This window comes from Lissotriton helveticus, chromosome 11 (assembly GCF_964261635.1).
Source record: "Lissotriton helveticus chromosome 11, aLisHel1.1, whole genome shotgun sequence".
Classification (NCBI taxonomy): Eukaryota; Metazoa; Chordata; class Amphibia; order Caudata; family Salamandridae; genus Lissotriton; species Lissotriton helveticus.
This window is the reverse complement of record NC_136072.1, coordinates 1,003,893,175-1,003,915,027: the sequence shown is the minus strand read 5'-3', so window position 1 is coordinate 1,003,915,027 and position 21,853 is coordinate 1,003,893,175. Positions and strand designations below refer to the sequence as shown.

At 48.8% G+C, this 21,853-nt stretch overlaps 1 protein-coding gene across 10 annotated transcripts in view; it reads left to right on the top strand.

Moving 5' to 3' along the window:
- The window catches only part of ACACB (acetyl-CoA carboxylase beta), a 2,338,068-nt gene that overhangs the window by 1,913,171 nt on the left and 403,044 nt on the right, over positions 1 to 21,853 (top strand). For all 10 annotated transcript variants that reach the window (XM_078667379.1, XM_078667377.1, XM_078667383.1 and 7 more), the window contains one exon: positions 16,734 to 16,830. In XM_078667379.1, the coding sequence (XP_078523505.1) occupies positions 16,734 to 16,830 (97 nt within the window). The remainder of the gene's footprint in view (positions 1 to 16,733; positions 16,831 to 21,853) is intronic.

Below are 21,853 nucleotides of genomic sequence, written 5' to 3'. Positions count from 1 at the left end.
TCGGCAGTTCTCAGCCGACCACGAGTGGAGGCTTCATCCAGAGGTAGTTTGTCACGTCTTTCGGACGTGGGGGACTCCTCAGGTGGACCTGTTCGCCACTCACGAGAATGCTCACTGCCCGTCATTCTGCAGCCTCCAGTTTCCGATGCAGGAAGCCTTGGGGGACGCGTTTCAGTTGAGTTGGGACTCGCATCTCCTTTACGCGTTTCCTCCCATACCCTTGATTCCTCGGGTTCTGAGGAAGATTCGTCAAGATCGGGCCCAAGTTATATTGGTCGCCACGGATTGGCCAAGAAGGGTGTGGTACACAGATCTTCTCCACCTCTCCTCGTGCCCGCCTCTCCGTCGCCCTTTCAAGGCAGATCTCCTCTCTCAGATGGAGGGGCAGGTTCTACACCCCCACCTCCAGACCTTACACCTTCATGCCTGGAGATTGAACGGGGCAACCTGAATTCCTTTTCTCTCCCACATGATGTGGTGGATGTCATTCTTTCGGCCAGGCGTGACTCCACTAAATCAATATATTCATACAGATGGTCTAAATTTGTCACTTGGTGTGGAGAGAAATCTGTTGACCCTTTGAATGCTTGTTTGTCTGATATTTTGCAGTGTGCTCTTTCTTTGGCGCAGCAAGGGGTTGCTGTTGCCACAGTTAAGGGTTATCTTTAGGCTTTGTCGGCATTTCTCTGTTTGCCAGATCAGCCGTCATTGTTCAAATCTCCTGTGGTTTTAAGATTTTTGAAGGGCCTTACAAATACATTTCCTCCTACTCCCTTTATTGTGCCTCAAGGGACTTAAATCTGGTGCTTACTTTTCTGATGGGTGCTCCTTTCGGACCTTTGCACAAGTGTCCCATGAGACTTTTGTCTTTTAAGACAGTCTTCCATGTTGCAATTACTTCGGCAAGGAGGGTAAGTGAGCTTCAAGCTCTTAGTTCAAAGCCCCCATTCTTGACCATTCATGCTGAACGAATGGTTCTTAGGACCAGGCCTGCTTTTCTGCCTAAGGTGGTAACTCCCTTCCATCTAGGACAGTCTATTATCCTTCCTATCTTCTATCCTCCCCCACACCCTTCCAAGGAGGAGGAAAGACTTCACTGCTTGGACCCGAAGAGGGCAGTGAGCTTCTACCTGGACAGGACAAGAGAGTTCAGGGTGGATGAGCAGCTGTTTGTTGGATTTGCTGGTTGCAAGAAAGAAAAAGCTGTGCACAAGCGCACACTTTCAAGATGGATCATACTATGCATCAAGATCTGCTACTCCCTGGCGGGTAAGGAACCTCCAGAGGGTATTAGGGCTCATTCTACTAGAGCAAAGTCTTCAACATCTGCGTTGTCTAGGGGTGTGCCTGTTGAGGATATTTGTAGAGCGGCAACTTGGGCCTCCCTCCACACTTTCGCGAAGCATTACTGCTTGGAAACCGAGGTGAGGAGGGACGGCCACTTTGCGCGTTATGTCCTCCAGGATTTTCTGGTTTAGGAGAGTGGACACCCTCCTCCGGGAGTGCGGACTGCTGTGGGACTCTATTCACAAGGTGAGGAATCCACTGGCAGATGTATCTATCAGAAGAACAAGGGACAAAGTCTATGATAGCTAGTAAAGTTAAAGTTAGTGTTCACGGGCGAACCCGACCTGGTAGGGAGAAAACGACAGTGGATCCTGACCCTTGGATAGTGAGGCTATGCTGGGGCACCGAAATGCCGAAGTTACCTAGCCCAGGGGCTGCAGCTGCATATGTCTCAAAAGACGTCGGGAATCCTCGTAGACGAACCAGGAGCCTGGAAGAAAGATGCTGGCAGGCGACCAGTGAAGAGAGTTCGAAGTGATCCAAGCCTGGATCTTGAAGATGGACGATACCTGAAAGCAGAGGGGACCAAGTTCGTGACTACTAGCCAGTAGTCAGGGGGCACCAGGAGGGCACCAGATGGTAGTCACCTCGGCTAGGTGAGTGGGCGACGCTGTGCTCTGCAGATCTCACGGACCAGGAGGCGTTGTCGGCGACCAGGATGGAGGGGCGAGCTGTCCCACGATGGATGAAGCTGTCGGCGTCGAAGAACCCAGGATTGGGCAACAAAGCCTTGGCTAATTCAAGCCCACGCGGTGGACTCAAAATGGCGTCTTGAGTGGACCAGGAGGGTCCGGGGTGCTCCTCTTCTGGAAGGGAGCAAGAGCCAGTCTGGAGCAACCAGACCAGCAGCAGTGATGTCGTCGGGCGTCGTTCAGAAGGCCACAAGCCAGCGGGCTAGTAGCCAAACAACGCGGTGACCAGCAAAAAGCAGAAGGGCCCCACGCCGATCATGGAGATGCTGGGGGGCTGCTCTTCGGTGCTGGAGCTGCTCAGGGTTGGGGCTTCTCGGACCCCAAAGCACTCGCCAGGAGATTACTCGGCGGGCTTGCTGTGAAGAAGTCGTGCAGTCTTGGCAATAGTCGGTCCCTTGAGGTCTCGTCGCACTCACGGTTCTCAGCTTGGCTGTAGAGGTCGGAGGTGCCAGGGAAGCCGGGTCTTGTCGAGCTGGGCAGTCGGATTCCGGAGGAAGGACTTACAGCAGACCGCAGTGTTCTTAGGATGGTGCCTGCGGATGCAGGGTGACTACTCCTTAGTCACAAGGGAGAATCTTGAAGAAGAAATCTTGAAGTCCTTTCGCAGAAAGTCGTGTCTTGATTCCAAAGATGATCTAATTTGGAAGGGGGCCTGCTCCTACCTTTATCTGGGAAAAGGGGGCTGGCACGCGACTAAGTCCTGCCCTATGGGTGGGACCAGGAGGGGGGTGGTTACACCCCTCTCCTTTGGCGGGCTTTCCCCAGGCCAGGGGCTGGAGTGCCCCTGGAACTGGTTTCAGCCGGCCTATGCACAGTGAGCACCGGGGTGCCACTTGCAGTCACCTTCCTCTGTAGCCCTGCCTACCTGGAATACACAAAACCCTGTCTGGGACGGTGCTGGCACCGCCCCTGGCAGGAAACCCTTTGTCCTTGCCTCCTGCTCTGGGAGGACTCCCAGCAGCAGGAGGGCAGACTTGTGTCTCGGTGGCAGCATCCATTTTGTGGATGCTAAGGCTCTGTCTGACTTTAACCGGGGTTACAGGTTACATACATGTCGTGTCCCTCTAGAAGGGTGGAATGCTAACCCCGTCGCCAGAATTGGCGAGGGGTTAGTATTCCAATTCGTATGACACCTTACTCGACATGTTTTGATAAAGCGATACCAGAGTTGGCATATAACCGCGAGGATTATAATGCACTTAAGAGTATATGGTATGCGATATCATGGAAACGGCTAAGGGATGGATCCCGAAAGCCGCAGACAGTCTCAGCTCATGCCAGAGCACCATCTCACACGATTCCAAGCACTCTGCCTTCAGGATTGTCAAGGCCTGCCATAGGAGTGACTGATAGGAGATCTGTGTGTCCATTTTAGGGTTAGATATAGGTATACTATATCTAAAGCAAAGGGTGATTACACCACCTTGCCCCAGCTGTCGTGCAGCCAGTTGTGTCAGATTTGGATGGCCAGCCAGGGGTGGCATAATACATGCTGCAGCCCCTGGTAGGCCCTGGGTACTATATCAAGAGGGGGGAACAGAACGTGGACAATTTTTACCGGGGTCCAATGTACATGTCCTATGACGTAGAAATCAACAAGTTGTACAAAGTTCCCCACAGTGGATTAACTAGAGTAACTCAATAGAACCTCTCTCTCAAGGAGTGTAACAGAACAGGGAAGGTGATAATCCCTTTGCGAAATTGAGGATGCCTCACACAAGACAAAGGTTGGATGACTGTTGTCATCCCACCCGATGATTGTCCAGTGTCATCATTGGCTTCCTGCTCCTGCGGCAGGCTGGCGATGCAATGCCCGTCGGGCAGCACAAGGTGCTGCACTTTAGCGGAGGTCTTTTATTCCTTTGCCAATGGGTGCATGTGTGTGAGGGACCTAGGAAGAAAAGTGCAATAGTGAGCGTGAGTGAGGTTTAAAAAAGGTCAGTAGAGTCCATTAGGGAAAACTTTAATGATATGGCTCACTGCCTTATTAAAATGTGTGAAAAAATGAGGGGTATTGAGGCGTGACGGTAAGGGTAATCAAGCCTCATTCAACCCTCAGTCCAGGTGTGGTCGACATGTTTCATGCCTCTAAGTCAATTCATCAGGACCAAAATGCTCATCAAATTGCTAGTGGATTCCCCAGTACTTAAAGGAATCGAATATACGACCTGTATTGTGTCGCAGGATCAGCCCTTCATTGAGGCCCTCCCTGGGACTAGAGAAGGAGATAAAAGAAGGGTACAATCAATAGTATATTTGTTACTAAAGACATTGTTGCATGTGACAATAGCATGCTAGTAATTATGTGTTGGGAGGGGTCACAGCCCCTGTCAAATGATAACACTCGTGTCAGAGAGGGTAAAAGGGAGTGTGAAACAAATGGGAGTGAACTATGTCCTGCAAAATACCGCCATTGGTGATCAGCAATTGGCATGCATTGTATATTCATCACATATAAGTGGCGTGCCACACCATGCTAAATAACATGTGTGTGTCATGCAGGCATCGGTAGGTGTGTGCATACACACCAACAATTGAACTGTAAAGAAGTACCACTAAAACGCACTGATTATTTAAAACTAGGCATAGCTAGCACTCATATAGTGAAAACTTTCGTGGTGAATTAACCCGGGTAGGTGGTAAACATGAGGATTGTAGCGGACACGAAGATCTTACCCGCAGTCCCTGGTCGGTAATCCCACCGGCTGACCTGGTGGGGCCAGAGCTACGTGGATAACACCTGAAAGGAAGCAAGTTCACCGCTTATCATGGAGTTGGGGAGCGGTAGAGCTTACCATCATTTAGGGTTCCAATCGGTGTAAAGTCATGGCGATCGTGAAATCGATGCCTAGGGTGAGCTTTGCGTAGGTTCAACGCACCTTACCTTACTTGCTTCTGGCAACAGGCATGTAGTCACCTACCCCGCCCACATCGGTGCAGCAGCAGGACAGCCGGTACAAACGTTATGCGACCCAGCCGCTAAACATAGCGGGTTACGCGGGCGCCGTGAGGGGCGTGTCCAGCGGGTGTTGCTAGGACACGCGGCGCAGTGGGACATAGAAAGAAAGGATTACCATGCGTGTGTGGGCTGGTAACGACGGGCGCCATCTTGGAACTGGTTTAGGGCATAGTTGAATCAATGCTACAGTTAATGTTCTAGCTAGATAAGGATAGTGAACTCCTGGGTACACCTATGCCCTGGGTACCTAAGGTACACTGTACAGGGACTGATAAGGTGACTCAGTATCCAATTAGATATGTACCTAAGGTACATGGAATCCATTTTACAGAGAGAGCAGTAGGCCTGGGGTCCTGAATAGCAGGGCCCCAGGTCAACTAAGTCAGAAAACCAGCAAAACACCAGGCAAAAAGTTGGGGGCAACCATAGTCCGGGATCTACCTTCCTACACCTGGGTTCACGTCCGAAAGGACAAACACATTTAGTACTGTACAGTCTGGCATGAATACCGATTACATTCAAAAGTGGTGCACAGCGTTTTCCAGCAACAGGAAGAACAATGGGTCGATCTTACGTAATGTCCAACCTTTTGCATATTAGAGTTCCTTGGGCAGTTCTCCCTTAGAGACTCCTTTCGACTGGAAAGGAGCTCGGGACTCCTGTACATCTTCCTGCCTCTACCTCTCCTGCCCAGAGTTCTGGAGAAGATCAGGAAGAACCATGCTTAAGTCAACCTATTGGCTCCAGATTGGGACAGGACAGTGTGGTACCCTGAACTTCTGGAACTGATCATCTGTCTCCAATCTGGCTGCCTCTTTGAGACAGTCTACAGCAGGGAGGATCCTGCACCCGAGCTTGCACAACTTACACCTCCTTGCATGAAGATTGAGCGGCAACAGCAAACTGCTTTTGATCTTCTTCCTACGGTAGTAAATGTCATTCTGGAGATTAGGTGGCTCTCCAACAAAGCTTGAACGTCCTATGCAGGATGCTGAGAGAAGTTTGTGTGGTGTGCTTCTAGGCATATCCAGTCCTTGAAAACCCAGTTATCTGATGTTCTTCTTTTTTTTCTCTTTTATTGGGCCATCAAGGCACTGCTGTGGCGACAGTTGAAAGTTATTTGTTGGTCATATCAGACTTTCTGTGGGTACTTCATTAACAATCGCTGTTTAAATCACCTGTTAACTGTTTTCTAAAAGGGCGGTACACATGTTTCCACCAAACCCACCAAAACCTTTTTAATGCCCTAATGGAATCTGAATTTGGTTCTCACATTTCTAATGTGCACTCCATTTAACCGAAGGATTGTTGGCACTCTGAGACTACCAATCCTCTACACAGTGTTCCTCATAGTGATCACGTCAACTTGTTGCATGAGTGAGCTGGAGGCTCTTTCTGTCCAACAACCTTACACCTTCTATTTCCTGGGCAAGGAAGAGCTATGAACAAAGGTGGTGTTCTTTCTGAAAGTTGTAACACCCATCCTTGTAGGCAGTCTATCACCTTGCCCGTGTTCTTTGCCTCTCCTGGTCCATCCAAGGAGGAGGAAAAGACTCCATCACTTAGTCCCTAAGGGAGCTGTGAGCTTCTACATTGATCGTACAAGGGATCATCGGGTAGACGATCAACTCTTAATTGAGTTCTCTGGAGCAAACAAAGGAAAGGCAATACATAATGGATTATCTTGAGAAGGATGTCCTTTGTATAATGATAAGCTACTGACTGGTTATAAAACAGCTTCTGAAAGGCATACGGACTCATTCCGCCAATGCTGCTACCACCACATTGGTGTTCAGAGTGACTGTTCTGGATATCTGTCAGGATGTGGCTTAGGCGGCAGTTCTCACAGTAACAAAACACTGCTGCCTGGATAGAATTTTTTTGATTGAGTGTTCCCGTGTCCCTCCTGAGGCGGAAGCCGGGAGGTTGTGCTGCTGTATTTTAATTTAATTGAAATCTATTTCACTGTTAAAACTGCGTTTTTAAATTTACCAGCAACACTGCCTTATTTGCTTGATTTAAAAAGCTTCCATTGCTGATTCCATCCCCCTTCTCCCTGTTGCCCTGTGCCACTCCCAGCCGAGCGTTGACGCTGTGGAGTTGGTCCCAGGTTCTGACGAGCGGCGGCCATATTGGGTGTAGCTCTAATCCCCCGCGCTCTAGTTGCGCATAAAAAGGAACGTTCATACTACCGCGCAGCGGACGCGGAAGCGGACGCGCCGGACCTGCGCCGGAGTTGTGCCAGAGTCCTGCCCGTCTGCGCCCGTCCGCGACAGGACGCGGCCAGGGTCCATGGCGACTGTTATAACAGACTCACAAAGACCTCTTCCTAAATGTATAACGTATACTCCTCAGGTATTGCTGGGACTCAACACAGATCCGCTACTGGGCTGTGGGGATTTTCCTGAGGTCAAAGGACCTTTTTCCTGCCTCTATTGCCACACTCAGTTTTCCACACATATGAGGGAGGCTTGCAATACTAGATGTCCAAAACCCATGATTTCTAACAATAATAATGTTGTTGAAAATAAACACGCTCCCATGGGGAGGAAAAACATCCTTTGTAATATCAGGTCACTCTCCAAACATTATGCGGAGGTTTGGGACTTGATTTCTTATGGTTGAATATAGGCACTGAGATATTCTATTCGAAGGACTATAGAAGATTAGCACACATATCACTTGAGAAAACCAGCTTCAATAATGTGGTGCTATCCGCTCTGGACAGCATGTTAAGCATCTGATTACACGAGCTGCGCACCCTACAGCAGCTGTACCACACTACATATCCCAGCATACAACTCTTCAAAGCAGCTGTGATTCAGACAGATGTTTTCATCAGCATCTCCTTCTGAGGACCGATCTCATTCCTTTCACAGCCGGTGCTGCAAGCACAGCCAGCCACCGATGTGGCGACTAGTAAGGGGACAAAGCTGACCCTCATTCAGCTCCTTACACGTCAAGAGAGGTCTGTGCTCGCGAAGCAGTGAGGGGGCCTGACTTGTGCTCCACCAGCACAATGGGTCCTGGTTGTCTGGAGACAGACGGCTGTCCGCTCGGGTCTGTGATTTCAGGCGGCGCACAGCTGAGCCGAGGCAGGAGACCACGCTTCACTGTGAGGGGCACGTTCTTCAAACACATGCCAGATAAATGCGCATGCCTACATCTTCTCAGACAGCAGTGGTGAGCATAACCAGGTAACATTTATCCACTGTGATGGTGAAAGGAATGTGCTGTAACAGTGCACTAGACATGCACTCTGAAGAGCATGCATCCTGGTGTGACACTGAATGCCTCAGGCACACCGGTAACGGTGCACACACACACACACACTGTTCTTCTTGTTAGAGCGCACACACAGCCGCATCCCAGCACTTCACAGGTCTTTAAAAGACCATTTGCATGTTAATGAGGCCTTGCTGTTGTTTCACCCCTTCCAAGAGCCGCTGCAGCCCACCCTTTCTTTCCATTCCTGTTTCCTTAAAGCGGCGGATTTGACACAATTATGCAGGTGTCATTTCTAAATTTCTAGCGCTGCCACTGCAATTTCCCACATCGTGCCGCGGCGCCCCTGGTAACTGATAACGGTGCACCGGGGTGCCGCGGCGCACAGTTTGGGAACCATGGCTTTATGCAATAGTCGCAATTGTTAAAGCACACCTACATAGCATTTAAGGAATCGCAAAATTGCGATTCCTTAAATGCTTGAGCAAAATAAGGAATCGCAATTTTTGCGATTCCTTATTTTGCTAATGTGCACCTACATGGCAAAGCACCGTTAACGATTCGCAAACGCCGAAATTCGCCGAATTTCGGCGTTTGCGAATCGCAAAAGGCTACCTACATATGCCCCAATGTGAGGAATCTGTGGTTCGAAGTATCCATCTGAATAACAAGTTACTAACCTTTGGTAACACTAGTTCTGTTGGTTACTCTAACCACAGATTCCTAGCCAACCCACTGTCCTTCCTGTTCTATTGAATGGACGCTCTTAGTCCATGTAAAAGGATTCCAATTAGAGATCTGCACACTGTCTCAATATGATTATGAAAGGTTCTGTGTCCGATATTGCTGATTGATATCTGTTACAAACTGATGTTGACGTGTGGAGACGGGAGTTACATTGTGTCCACAGCGTCACTCCTGGGGCAGGACAGATCTGATGTAGAGTTGCACAATGCCATCTACTGGCGTGCAAGGGAATTGATAAATTTCTGGATCCAGTCTGGTGCCTCAGAGTATTCATGAGGTGAGGAATCTCCTGTTAGAGTATCCACCAGAAAGAGCGTTACCAGAGGTTAGTAGCTATTGTTATTCAATAGGTCCCTCCTTTTCCCCTTCTTCTATCCGGCCAACTGACCAGCTTCGAATCCTTCAAAAAGAGATAAGGATCTTACTGCAAGAAGGGGTATTGGAGATAATGCCAGAGCAGGTTGCAACTCCCGGTGCCTCTGGGACCTGAAGAAGGATGGCATCCTTCATCCCTTTCTAGACTATATGGTCTTGAACTGGTTCCAGGTGTTACCTACGCTGTAAGCAGAAGACTGGATGGTGTCTGTCGATTTTGGCGGATGCGTATTTCCACATACCAATTTTGCTGCTGCACAGAAAGAATCTGAGCTTCACGGTCATTTCAGCACATTATCAGTTTGCTGTATTTTCGTTGCGTCTATCTTCAGCCCTATGAATCTTCACAAAGGTGATGGTGGTGGCTGCTGCCGCTCTCGATGGTCAGGAATCCCAGTGTTCCCTTATTTGGACCACTGGCTCCTCAAAGCCAAATATCCAGAGATATTTCACCAACTGCAGATCATGGCTGCTCTGCTGCTCGATATGGGCGGTTCCATCAAACAGCATAAATCTCACCTGGTGCCTTCTCAGCGAGTCCTGCTCATTGGAGCAGTACTGGACACCACATCAAATTGAGCTTTTCTACAGAGGGTTCAGGACATTCAGGTTGTGATTTCGATGTTTCAGAAAGGAGTGCAGGTCCCAGTCCTGAAGGTCTTACACTTGTGATGTTTGCTAGCTTCCTGCGTTCTGCTAGTCACTCATTTGTCTTGGCACATGAGTGCTCTCCAGTGGTGACCCCACAAGTGTGTTACCAACATGGCTGAGATCTTCGGTGTTACATTTTGATCTCCAAGGGCTGAACAACAGACTTAATGTGATGAAGCATGGATGGCAGTCTGGCTCAAGGAAAGACTTTCCAACCCCCACAGGCAGTGGCTATAGTGATAATCGATGCTTCTACTCTAGGGTGGGTAGCCCATCTGGAGAAACTGGAGAGCAGAGGCCTTTAATCTCCAGGGGAGCTGATGTTGCATATCAATCTGCTGGAGCTCAGGGTGAATTGAATAGTGCTCAAATACCTTCCTGCCGTCCCTTTGCAGCCAGTCTGTACGAATTTAGATACACTTGGACACAGCTGCGATATGCTACAACATGAAGAAGGGCGGCACAGATTTGCATCTTCTATGTCGAGGGGCTGTGCAGTTTTCCGCATAGTTGTGAGAACATCACATCTGGTTGGTAGCCGACCACCGGTTCGAAGTGCTGATTTCTTCATCCAGAGGTAGTCCAGTACATCATCAGCCTTTGGGGCTCTCCTCTGGAAATCAATCAGTCATTTGTTAAGCGCACTACATACCGGCGAGGGTCTCAAGGCGCTGGGGGGGATGTGGGGGCTACTACTGTATGAACAGACAGGTCTTTAGTGTCCTCCTGAAGGTCAGCAGGTCTTGGGCCTGTCGTAGGCTCAGTGGGAGGGTGTTCCATGTCTTGGCGGCGAGGTGGGAGAAGTATCGCCCGCCGGTGGTTGTTCTTCGGATGTGCGGGATGGTGGCGAGTGAGAGGTCGGCGGAGCGTAGCTGGCGGTTGGGGGTGTAGGAGAGCCGTCTGTTTAGGTAGGCTGGGGGAGGCAGACGCTCTGGGTTCTGCTGGAGAGGAAGGGGGTGGTCCATTCCAGAGCCTTGTCTCGGATCCCTGCAGCGTGGAGGTGTGCGCGTAGTGTGCGGTGGCAGACGGTGTCGAAGGCGGCAGAGAGGTCTAGGAGGATGAGTGCTGCAGTCTCCCTGTTGTCTAGCAGGGTCCTGATGTCGGTGGCGGCGATGAGGGCGGTCTCGGTGCTGTGGTTGCTGCGGAAACCTGACTGGGAAGGGTCCAGGATTCTGTTCTCTTCGAGGTATCGGGTTAGCTGTCTGTTAACGATTTTCTCGATGACCTTGGCCGGGAAGGGGAGCAGAGAGATGGGTCGGACGTTCTTGAGGTCTCCTGGGTCTGCCTTTGGTATTTTGAGTAGGGCGTTGATCTTGGCATGTTTCCAGCTCTCTGGGAAGGTCGCGGTCTCAAGGGAGAGATTGATGACGTTGCGTAGGTGGGGTGCAATGGAGCTGCATGCTTTGTGGTGCGGGAATGGGTCTGATGGAAAGCCGGAGTGGATTGTGCTCATGGTCTTGTTGGTGTCATTGCGCTCACGCTGGTCCAGGCTAGCAAGGGGACGTGTTCGATAGTGTACGGAGGGTCTGTTGTATTGCTGTCTGTTGGAGCTGTCTGGGTGTTGAAGTTGTCGTGGATATCTGCTATCTTGTAGTGGAAGAAGATGGCGAGGGAGTCTCTTTGCCGCTTGCGGCAATGATCACAGGTCATTATAGGGAGTATTGGGGGGCGCATTTCGCTTTAGGTGAAACTTTCTGCTTGACTACCTGTTTCCTACCTTGTCCTTGATTCTGCAGGTTCTGAGGAGGATTTGTCTCAACTAGGCCTATGTCATCTCAATAGCCCCAGTTTGGCAAAGAAGCATGTGGTATTTGGACCGGATACACCTTTCCCTGTGCCTCCGCTCCCTCTCATTCAGGGTAGATCTCTTCTTGCAGGACAGGTTCTGCTCCTTAACCGCTAGACTCTACCTTCATGCCTTGAGATTGATCGGCCCCTAAATGCTTTTTCCATGCCTCCTGAAATGGCGGATGTTATCTTATATGCCTTTCGACATACAACCAAAATGATGCATTTGTGGAGGTGGAGTAGGTTCATCAAGTGTTGTACAGACAATTCAGTACTCTGTTCAGGCCCACTTGTCTGATATCTTGCTTTTTTCCCTGTGTTGGTACAACACAAATGTGCACCAGGCACAGTTAAGGGCCACTTATCATTGTTGGCCTTTCTTACTCCGAAGCCAACAGTTCCACTTAAAGCTACCAATAGTCATGAGGGTTCTAAAGATTCTCGGCAACAAGGTTCCTCCTTTTCCCTTCATAATGTAGCAATGGTACTTCAGACTCTTTCTCATGTTTTAATGTGTTCCCTATTCACACCCTCACCAGTTGCAACTGTTCGCAGAACCAGGGATGCTTTCCTACCCAAGCTGGTTTTATTCTTTTATTTAGGCCAATCTATCTCCTCGTTGCCTTCCTTTCCTTCCCTGCATTCCACAAAAGAGGAAGAGAGGTTTTAGAGACTCAACCCCAAGAGAGCGGTCAGCTTCTACATTGACAGACTCGAGGAGTTCAGAGTTGGTGGCTAGCTGTTCATCAGCTATCTGAGCTTATGAAGGTCAAAGCAGGCCACAAGAGGACGCTGTCAAGGTGGTTCATCTACGCCTGGCTCGCAAGGAGCCTCCGGAAGGTCTCAGGGCCCAATCCACAAAGGCAAAATCTAATACCTCCGCCCTGGCAGGGCGAGTCCCAGTTGCAGAGATCTGTAAAGCAGTTACTTGGGCTTCCCTCCAAACGTCTGCTGGACTCAGGTGTGTGGATTGAAGGTCACTTTGCATGCTTAGTCCTTCAGGATGTCTCAGTTTAACAAGCCATTCAACCCACCTCCTAATTGGGTATTGCTTGGGACTTTTATTCAAAAGGTGAGGAGTGTACAGGTAAAAGTATCCATCAGTAGAAAAAGTTACTTACCTTTGGTAACCATCTTTCTAATGGATACTATTTTCTATCTTGTGATTCCCCACTGACCTGCTTCTTTCACGTTTTATGGCTGGTTACTAAATTCACCAATTCTAGAAATAGTATTGCACCTTGCTTAGCTGATTAGATTCTAATCTCATTCATTAGGAAGGTGCGTAAACAGTGGGTAAGAAACTGAAGTCAGAGGCCCTGTGGGGTGCTATATGGCTCCAGTGACGTCACAATGGCTTCGCTACTGACGCTGAAGTGCAGCCAGCATCACCTATCAGCGTGGCGCGCTATTAAAAAGTTTACAAATTCAGTCTGATGTCTGGAATATACCAAAGGTGAGGAATCTGTAGGTAGATAGAGTATCCACCAGAAAGAGCATTACTGAATGTTTGTTACTTTTTCCTCTGGCTCAGATTGTGCTATTGTGAGACCCAGAAGACTGAATGGCATCCTTGGACTTCCAGGGTGTGTATTTCCACACACTTGCCTGTAGTTCCACAGTCAATACTTATGGGTCCAAGTGCTCTAGAAACACTTTCAATTGACCATGCTCCCCTTCGGTCTTAACCCAGCCTTGAAGGTGTTCACACAGGGGTGATTGAGATGGGTGCTGGACATCATCAGAGGTTACGGTTCACATTTTCCATCACCTAAATAACTATCAGCTAAAGGTGGACCCGCCACACTCAATCATAGACCACCTTCGGACAATGGCCGAACTCCTGACAACGTTAGTTTTCATCATCAACGAGTCTAAGTCCCACCTGAGCCCCACGCAGAGACTTCCATTCATTGGGGCAATTCTGGATAGAGTGTCATTCAGGGCCTTTCCTTCGCCGCATCATATCTGAGACATTTAGGATATTATTCCAGTGTTCCAGGACCAGTCCTGGGTTTTGATAAGGATGGTTGTGAGGCTTCTAGGTCTACTAGCGTTGTGCATTCTCCCCATCCTGAATGCCAGGCAGCTCATTAGGCCTTTCATGGGAACCTCGGATCCAAAGTGGATCCAGTATCAGACGGACATGTGGCAGGCCATTCTTCCTCCCCCATCCAGAGTTTACAATGGTGGCATGAGTGTCTGCTGGTTGGTGCCCACTTGGAAAGGTGGATATCGGAGGTCTCTGGTCTCCAGCAGAGAGCAAGCTCCATGTTAGTCTTGTGGAGCTTCAAGTGATCTATCTGGAAAGCATTACCGTCATCTGTCAAAATGATGCTGGTGCAGGTCCAGAGGGACAACACGATTGCATTGTTGATATTGCAGCAGGTGGGGCAGAGTGGGATCCTGAAGCTGGCTGGACCAAAAGAACTTCTTCCTGGCCGTCAACCATCTGGTGGAGTCTCTAAAAGCCAGAGTGAATGAACTGAACGGATGTAGTCTGGTAAAGTGTGAGTAGCGTCTTCATCCCGAGTTGGTGCAGAGTGTCTTTGAGCAGTGTGGTCTCACCTGGCTAAATCTATTCACCACCATCGAAAATACACAGTGTTAACAATGCTATATGCTGCAGTTTCCTCTAAGATACTTGTTTGGAGAAGCATGCAAGTGGGGGTTAAAGAGGTGGTAGCTAAATGCTTTTCACTTGCTGATTGAGGGGGTTGATTACATCCTTGCAGCAAAATGTTCTTCCAGAAGGTGCATGTATGCTTGGTGCTAGGACAAACTTGTTGCTTGGTGACATACCTGAAACATAGACCCCTTGCAAACTGACCATTCCGATGTCCTTTAATTTGGTCTTTCATTGTCCCAGCAATGACTTTTTATGTGCACAGTAAAAGTTATCTATTGACCCTTTCTGTCCACACCTGACCAACCAGTCTTTGAGTCACTGGTTGTGATGCATTTTATAAAGGGTTTATCTCACATGTTTCCACCAAACCATTTGTTATGTTGCTGTGGGATCTTGCTCTTGACATTTCTCATGTGCACGTCCTTTGAGTCTATGCACTACTGTTCTTTAAGGCTTTTAACACCTAAATTTGTCTTCCTCATTGCTAGTACTTCAGCACGATGGATGAGTAAGCGGCAGGCGTTTTTGGTGCTTCTGCACTTTACCAACGTCTTTCTGGTAACTGAGGACCAAGGCAGTCTTCCTTCTGTAGGTCAGGAATCTATGTTGGAGTTTCTGGTGCTGAGAAAGGCATTTTGAAGCAAAAAAGGACTGCAAAGGCTTTGGCTAGAGGAGTACCTGTTCTAGATATCTATTACGCTGTCATGTGGGTGTGTGTGCATATGTACAAGAAACACTACTGCCTTGACAGTCAGATCCATCACGAAGTTAACTTTACCCTCTGGGTTCTGCGGGTCTTGACACCATTCACCAGACCTTCCACCTTCGGGAGAGACTAATCTGGTACTTATAGTAAAGGTGAGGAATCTGAGTTAAGAAGTATCCATAAAAAAAACAAGTTACTTGCCTTCAGTATTGCTTTTTGTGTTGGATAGTCGTATCTAACTGCAGATTCCACACTGTCCTGTCACCTTCCTGCTCCGTGAAATGGCCTCCTTAACATCTAAAAATGTTCCAAGTTAGGATACTAGCACACCAGTCTCACTTGGTTTGTTTTACTCTCTATGTCTGTATTGCTTCAGATTTGAAACACTTGGACACACAAAAAAGGAACTCAGCACTCTCCCAAATGAGGCAAATAAACTCACCAAGGTGCTTTCAAAATGAAACATATATTTATTAATTCATCACTTTTTAAAAGAAGACAACATATTCTTATTGATGCACCTTTCCAGATGTCAAATGAAATAAGTCAAATATAAGGAACATGACTACAAAGCAGGAAAACATATGACATATGTACACAGAGCAAAGAAATTTACAGAATATATACACAAGGTAAGTAATAGAAACAATATGTCACCAATAGATTATCTTTCAACATTCTGGCCATCACGACTGGGGAGCCTGTTACAATCAGGATCACAAAAGGTCCCTGCGGCAATGCCTCCTCTCCACAACTAGCTCCTGTCCGAGAGCCATGGTACCCCTTCTTTTATACCTTTACTCAACCCAAGGAGAGATTTCTAGAAACCTCTCCCCCCTTTCTTCTGTTGTGAAAACAAGGCTGTCCATACCGGTCTGTGTTGAGGTTATTCACAGAAGATAGCTAGGCCCTGTGTTTGCTCTGAGACAGAGCTGTATATTCCGCACATTTCTCTGGCAATAACAAAATTTCAACCCTGTGAACGGTACCAAGTGCGCATCCCACACGATATGTCACAGCTTATTCTGCACGGTGAAGAGCTAAAACTTCCTCTCCCCACTCTGTAACTGTGTGAGAGCACAGAAATGAAATTGTATATTCAAAATGGAGTCAATGGTCACCATCTTACTCATTGTATTACGTCATCTGAGTACATGAAAGGAGAAAGATAGACGAAATAGATATTAGTGAGCAGGTGTGGCTCTAATATGTGGATCCTCTTCTTAAGTCCTAGGGCAGCATGGAGTCCCTGTGAATACAACCAGAGCCACCTACTTGCATGCAAGAGCATTGTTGAAAAATTCTTCTGATCCAGTCAGACACTTCGGTATATTTGAAAGTTGAGAAATCCACGCCTACAGTATCAATCAGAATGAGCATTACTGAAGGCAAATCACTTGTTACTTTATAGCAGTGTAGCACAATGTGCTTTTTTGTTTGCAGATAGTAGCAATGTCACAACTAGAAGGTAATAATAAAAGAGACCGCTTTCTGTACATGGATTGCAAACCTCTATGTATATTATATGTACTTGTTTGTAATTGCTTGCTAAAATGAAAAATCTCAGCCCAAACCTAATATACAAGCAATATCAATGGTTTTATACCTCTACAGCTGTTAAGGGAGCCTGGCAGAGTGGATTCTTTGATCATGGAAGCTTCATGGAAATCATGCATCTTTGGGCACAGACTGTTGTGGTTGGAAGAGCAAGGTGAGAACACATGTAAATACATTAAAGTAAAGAAGGGTTTACATTTTATTTGGTTTAAATCATTTCTGTTTTTCGCAAGTCCTGCCTACACATTGTGTGCCTTTGATTTCTGATAGATACATCTGCCGTGTGGATTCCTCACCTTGTGAATATCCCCTTGCGTCAGCAACATTAAAAAATTCTTTTTGTAGCTTCGCGCCGACGTGGACTTGGATGTCATAGAGGCACGGCATCGCTCGCGACTCCGCTGACGTCACCGACGCCTACAATAGGCCCACGCCGGCGTGATGACATCAGTTCCCTTTTTTCCGCGTCGTCGACGCTAACGGTTTCGGGAATCTACAGTTACAATACTGTGACTTTGTTTAGTTTTTTTGTATTTTCTGCTTCTTTGTTTCGATAAGATGTCTAAGAAGACCTGTTTCAAGCCCTGCAGGGAGTGTGGTAAAATTATGTCCATCACGGATCCACACGAGGACTGTATTTGGTGCTTAAGCTCCGATCACGACGTGGATGGATGTTCATCATGTCGCAAGATGAATCCGAAGGCCCTGCGAGACAGAAAAACCAAGCTACTTGTGGCAAAACTTAAGGCCGACAATGGTAAGAAGACATCAAGATCTCGCTCGAGGAAAAATAAGTCGAGGTCGAAGTCGAGGTCCAGATCTAGTGAGGGTTCGGCCTCGAAGTCTTCTTCGGATCATGCTTCTAGATCAAGGAAGAAGCATAGGAAGAGGAAACATGAGTCTCAACGTCACTCGGGTGAGAAGTCGGACTCGAGGTCGCCCAGGAAGGTTCGTTCGAAGGTAGTACCTCCGCAGGAGTCTCCGGTTCAGGAAGGTGAGGCTTCGCCTTCGAGGTCGCAAGTTCCCTCCCCGGCTCCGGAGTCCAATCCATCTCCGGCGCCTTCTCCGGCTCATGAGGAGGAAGAGGTGGTTCCTGTGGAAGTTGAGGAATCTGCGCATTTTGTTGAGCCGGATTCGATCCCACCTCGAGGTCAGTCCGAGGGTGTTCAACCACCTTTTACAGCACCGGGCCAAGACCCTTCAGCGTTCTTAAACGCTATGTATGGTGTGTTCTCAAGGGCGTGGTACCCCTCTGGTGCACCTTCGGGTCCCATGGGTCCTCTGGCTTTTAATTTAGGGGTTCCTCATTCATATGCCCCGGCTCCATCCATGCCGTTTATGCCAGCCCCATCGACGCTGTGGCAGTTTCCGGCTCCACCGAGGTCGTCACCGACTCGTCCGAAGTCGACGACTCCAATGCCGACGTCGCCTGCTCCGAGTAGACATCAGGAGCATACACCTCGGCCATTGAAGTCGGTACCGACGTCGGTTCCAACTCCATCGGAGTCGTTGATGGATCCGGTACCGAGGCGTGTTAAGGAGAGATCCAGAAGAGAAGCTCAGCGTCTCTTGGAGGAACGAAGTTATGCCGACTCTCACCCTGACTTAGAAGAAGGTGGGCTGGGAGAAGATTGTTTTGACGAGCTGGCTGATGCCAGTGGCCTTGATTTTTCCCCAGAGTGGGAATTACCTTCAGGACATGATGCAACTTCAAAAGATGTCCAGCCATATCATGTGGTAATGAAGAAGGCTGAAGGACTTTTAAATTTAACTTTACCAACAGCTGAATTTAAGTCAAACCTTCTGACAGAAGTTCTTCATTCTCCGAGTTCGGCTGTGGAGCCTTTACTTCCTTTTAATGAAGCATTAACTGAGCCCATTTTGGAGGTGTGGAAGAAGCCGCTCTCCGCTCCTGCTGTTTCCAAGAGTGTGGCTAGGAGATATAGAGTGGCTCCAGAGGACCCTGCTTTCTTAACATCTCACCCTTCTCCAGAGAGCCTAGTGATTCAGGCTGCATGCTCTAAGAAATCTATAAGTGCTTTTCCCCAAGTTCCTGGGGACAAGGAGGCTAAAAAACAAGATCAGGTGGCCAAGAAAAGTTTCTCATCTGCTAGTATGGCCTTGAAGTCTACAAATGGCACATGTCTCATGGGGAGGTATGTGCACGCACTTATGGATTCAATGCGTGCTTTGGCTCCTAAGATCCCTGAGGAGAACCGGAGTGATTTCGAGGAGGTATTGTCTGACACCCAAGCAGCGGCACGCCAAGTAATTCAGAGCGGTCTTGACATGGCTGATTCTGTGGCTCGGATTATGGGTACTGCAGTTGCTACATGAAGATCAGCTTGGCTAAAGTCCTCGGACTTTTCTGCTGATGTTCAGGCGGCGCTTTTGGATCTGCCTTTTGACGGTGAAGGACTATTTGGCAAGAAAGCAGATACATCCCTCGAAAGGTTTAAAGATAGCAGGGCTACTGCCAGATCTTTGGGCCTTCGGATTAGAGGTGCTTCGACCAAAAAGTTCAGAGGGTTTGGACGCTCTTCCTTTCGGAACTTTAGACAAGGTCAGCAGCAGCAACACCAACAGCAGCAGCAGAACACCTTGTACAGGTCATACAGGGGAAAGCAAAGGGGTCGTCTTCGAGGACGTCAAACCTCTTCCTCCTCCACCTCCTCTAACCCCCCAGCCACAGAAAAGCAGCCCTAGATCCGCTATTCAAGATCATGTGGGTCCGGTGGGAGGTCGGCTTACCCACTTTCTACGGGATTGGGAATCGGTTACATCAGATCTTTGGGTTCTCAATCTCGTAGAAAATGGGTATGCCCTTCCCTTTCGGGAATTCCCTCCCAATTACCCTCCTTGCCAGGGATATTGCTCAGAGGAACATCTGTTGCTTCTACAGGAGGAAGTACAGACTTGGTTAAGAAAGGGTGCGATAGAGGTGGTCCCAGAGCAGGAAAGGGGTCAGGGATGCTACTCCCGGTATTTCCTGATTCCCAAAAAGGATGGCAGGCTTCGTCCAATCCTGGATCTCAGGATCTTGAATTTGTATCTGAAACAAGAGAAATTCAAGATGCTCACCCTTGCTCAGGTTTTTCAAGCACTGCTGGAAGAAGACTGGATGGTGTCGCTCGACTTGCAGGATGCGTACTTTCACATCCCCATCCTGAAGTCACACAGGAAGTAGCTTCGTTTAACGGTGGGATCGCAGCACTATCGGTTTGCGGTCTTTTCGTTTGGACTTACTACTGCGCCTCGAGTCTTCACCAAGGTGATGGCAGTGGTGGCGGCGCATCTCAGAAGGTCAGGGATTCCTGTATTCCCTTATTTGGACGACTGGCTGATCAAAGCAGAGTCGTCAGAGAGAGTGCTCCATCATCTGCGAGAGACAACCCAGTTGTTGTACAGGTTGGGTTTTTCGATAAATGTACCCAAGTCTCACCTGGTGCCCTCCCAGCGCAACCTGTTCATAGGTGCTGTACTGGACACAACTGTATGTCGTGCATTCCCTCCTCCTCAAAGGATTCACAACATACAGGAAATGATTCCTTTATTTTACAATGGAGCGGTCGTTCCAGTCCTGAAAGTCTTTCGCCTGCTCGGTCTGATGGCTTCATGCATTCTGTTGGTCAACCATGCACGCTGGCACATGAGGGCGCTACAGTGGTGCCTCCGCAGGCAGTGGTATCAGCACAACGGAGATCTCGGGGAGTCAGTGAGGATCTCCAGAGAAGCTGCGGCAGATCTGTCTTGGTGGGGCGTGGAAGGCAACCTGTCTCAGGGGACGCCTTTTCAGTTGCCTCCTCCGGTGGCCACAGTGATAACGGATGCATCCACTCTAGGGTGGGGTGCTCATCTGGGGGATCTGGAGGTCTAGGGTCTTTGGTCTCCAGAGGAAAGGTTGCTTCACATCAACCTTCTAGAATTGCGGGCGATACGTTTGGCGCTCAAGGCCTTCCTTCCTTCCCTTCGTGATCGTTCGGTCCAGGTCCTGACGGACAACACGACCGCGATGTGGTACATCAACAAACAGGGAGGAGTGGGATCTCAGTGTCTCTACAGAGAGGCTCTGCGTCTCTGGTCCTGGATTCAGGACCATCTGATTTATCTGAGGGCAAATCATCTGGCCGGAGTTCTGAACGTTCGTGCAGACAGTCTCAGTCGGCATTTCTCTGCCGACCACGAGTGGAGGCTTCACCCGGAGGTGGTTCACGACATCTTTCAGATGTGGGGGACTCCTCGGGTGGACCTGTTCGCCACTCGCGAGAATGCTCACTGCCTGTCGTTCTCCAGTATCCGTTGCAAGGAGCCTTGAGGGACGCGTTTCAGTTGAGTTGGAGAAATCAACTCCTTTACGCGTTTCCTCCCATACCTTTGATTCCTCGGGTTCTGAGGAAGATTCGCCAAGACCGGGCCCAAGTCATATTGGTCGCCCCGGACTTGCCAAGAAGGGTGTGGTATACAGATCTTCTTCACCTCTCCTCTCACCCGCCACTCCGTCTCCCTCTCAGGGCAGACCTCCTCTCTCAGATGGAGGGGCAGGTTCTACACCCCCACTTCCAGACATTCCACCTTCATGCCTGGAGATTGAACGGGGCAACCTGAATTCCTTTTCTCTCCCGCCTGACGTGGTGGATGTCATCTTGTCAGCCAGGCGTGACTCCATTAAGTCCATCTATTCATATAGATGGTCTAAATTTGTCACTTGGTGTGGGGAGAAATCTATTGACCCTTTGAGAGCCCATTTGTCTGATGTTCTCCAGTTTGCCCTTTCTCTGGCGCAGCAAGGGCTTGCTGTTGCCACAGTTAAGGGCTAGCTTTCTACGCTGTCGGCATTTCTCTGCTTGCCTGACCAGCCATCTCTTTTTAAATCTCCTGTGGTTTTAAGGTTTTTGAAGGGCCTCACAAATAAGTTCCCTCCTGCTCCTTTTATTGTGCCTCAGTGGGACTTAAATCTTGTATTGACCTTTTTGATGGGTGCTCCCTTCGAGCCTCTTCACAAATGTCCTATGAGGCTTCTGACTCTTAAGACAGTCTTCCTTGTTGCAATAACCTCAGCAAAGAGGGTAAGTGAGCTTCAAGCTCTTAGTTACAAGCCCCCTTTCTTGACCATTCATGCTGATTGAATGGTTCTTAGGACCAGGGCTGCTTTTCTGCCTAAGGTGGTAACTCCCTTC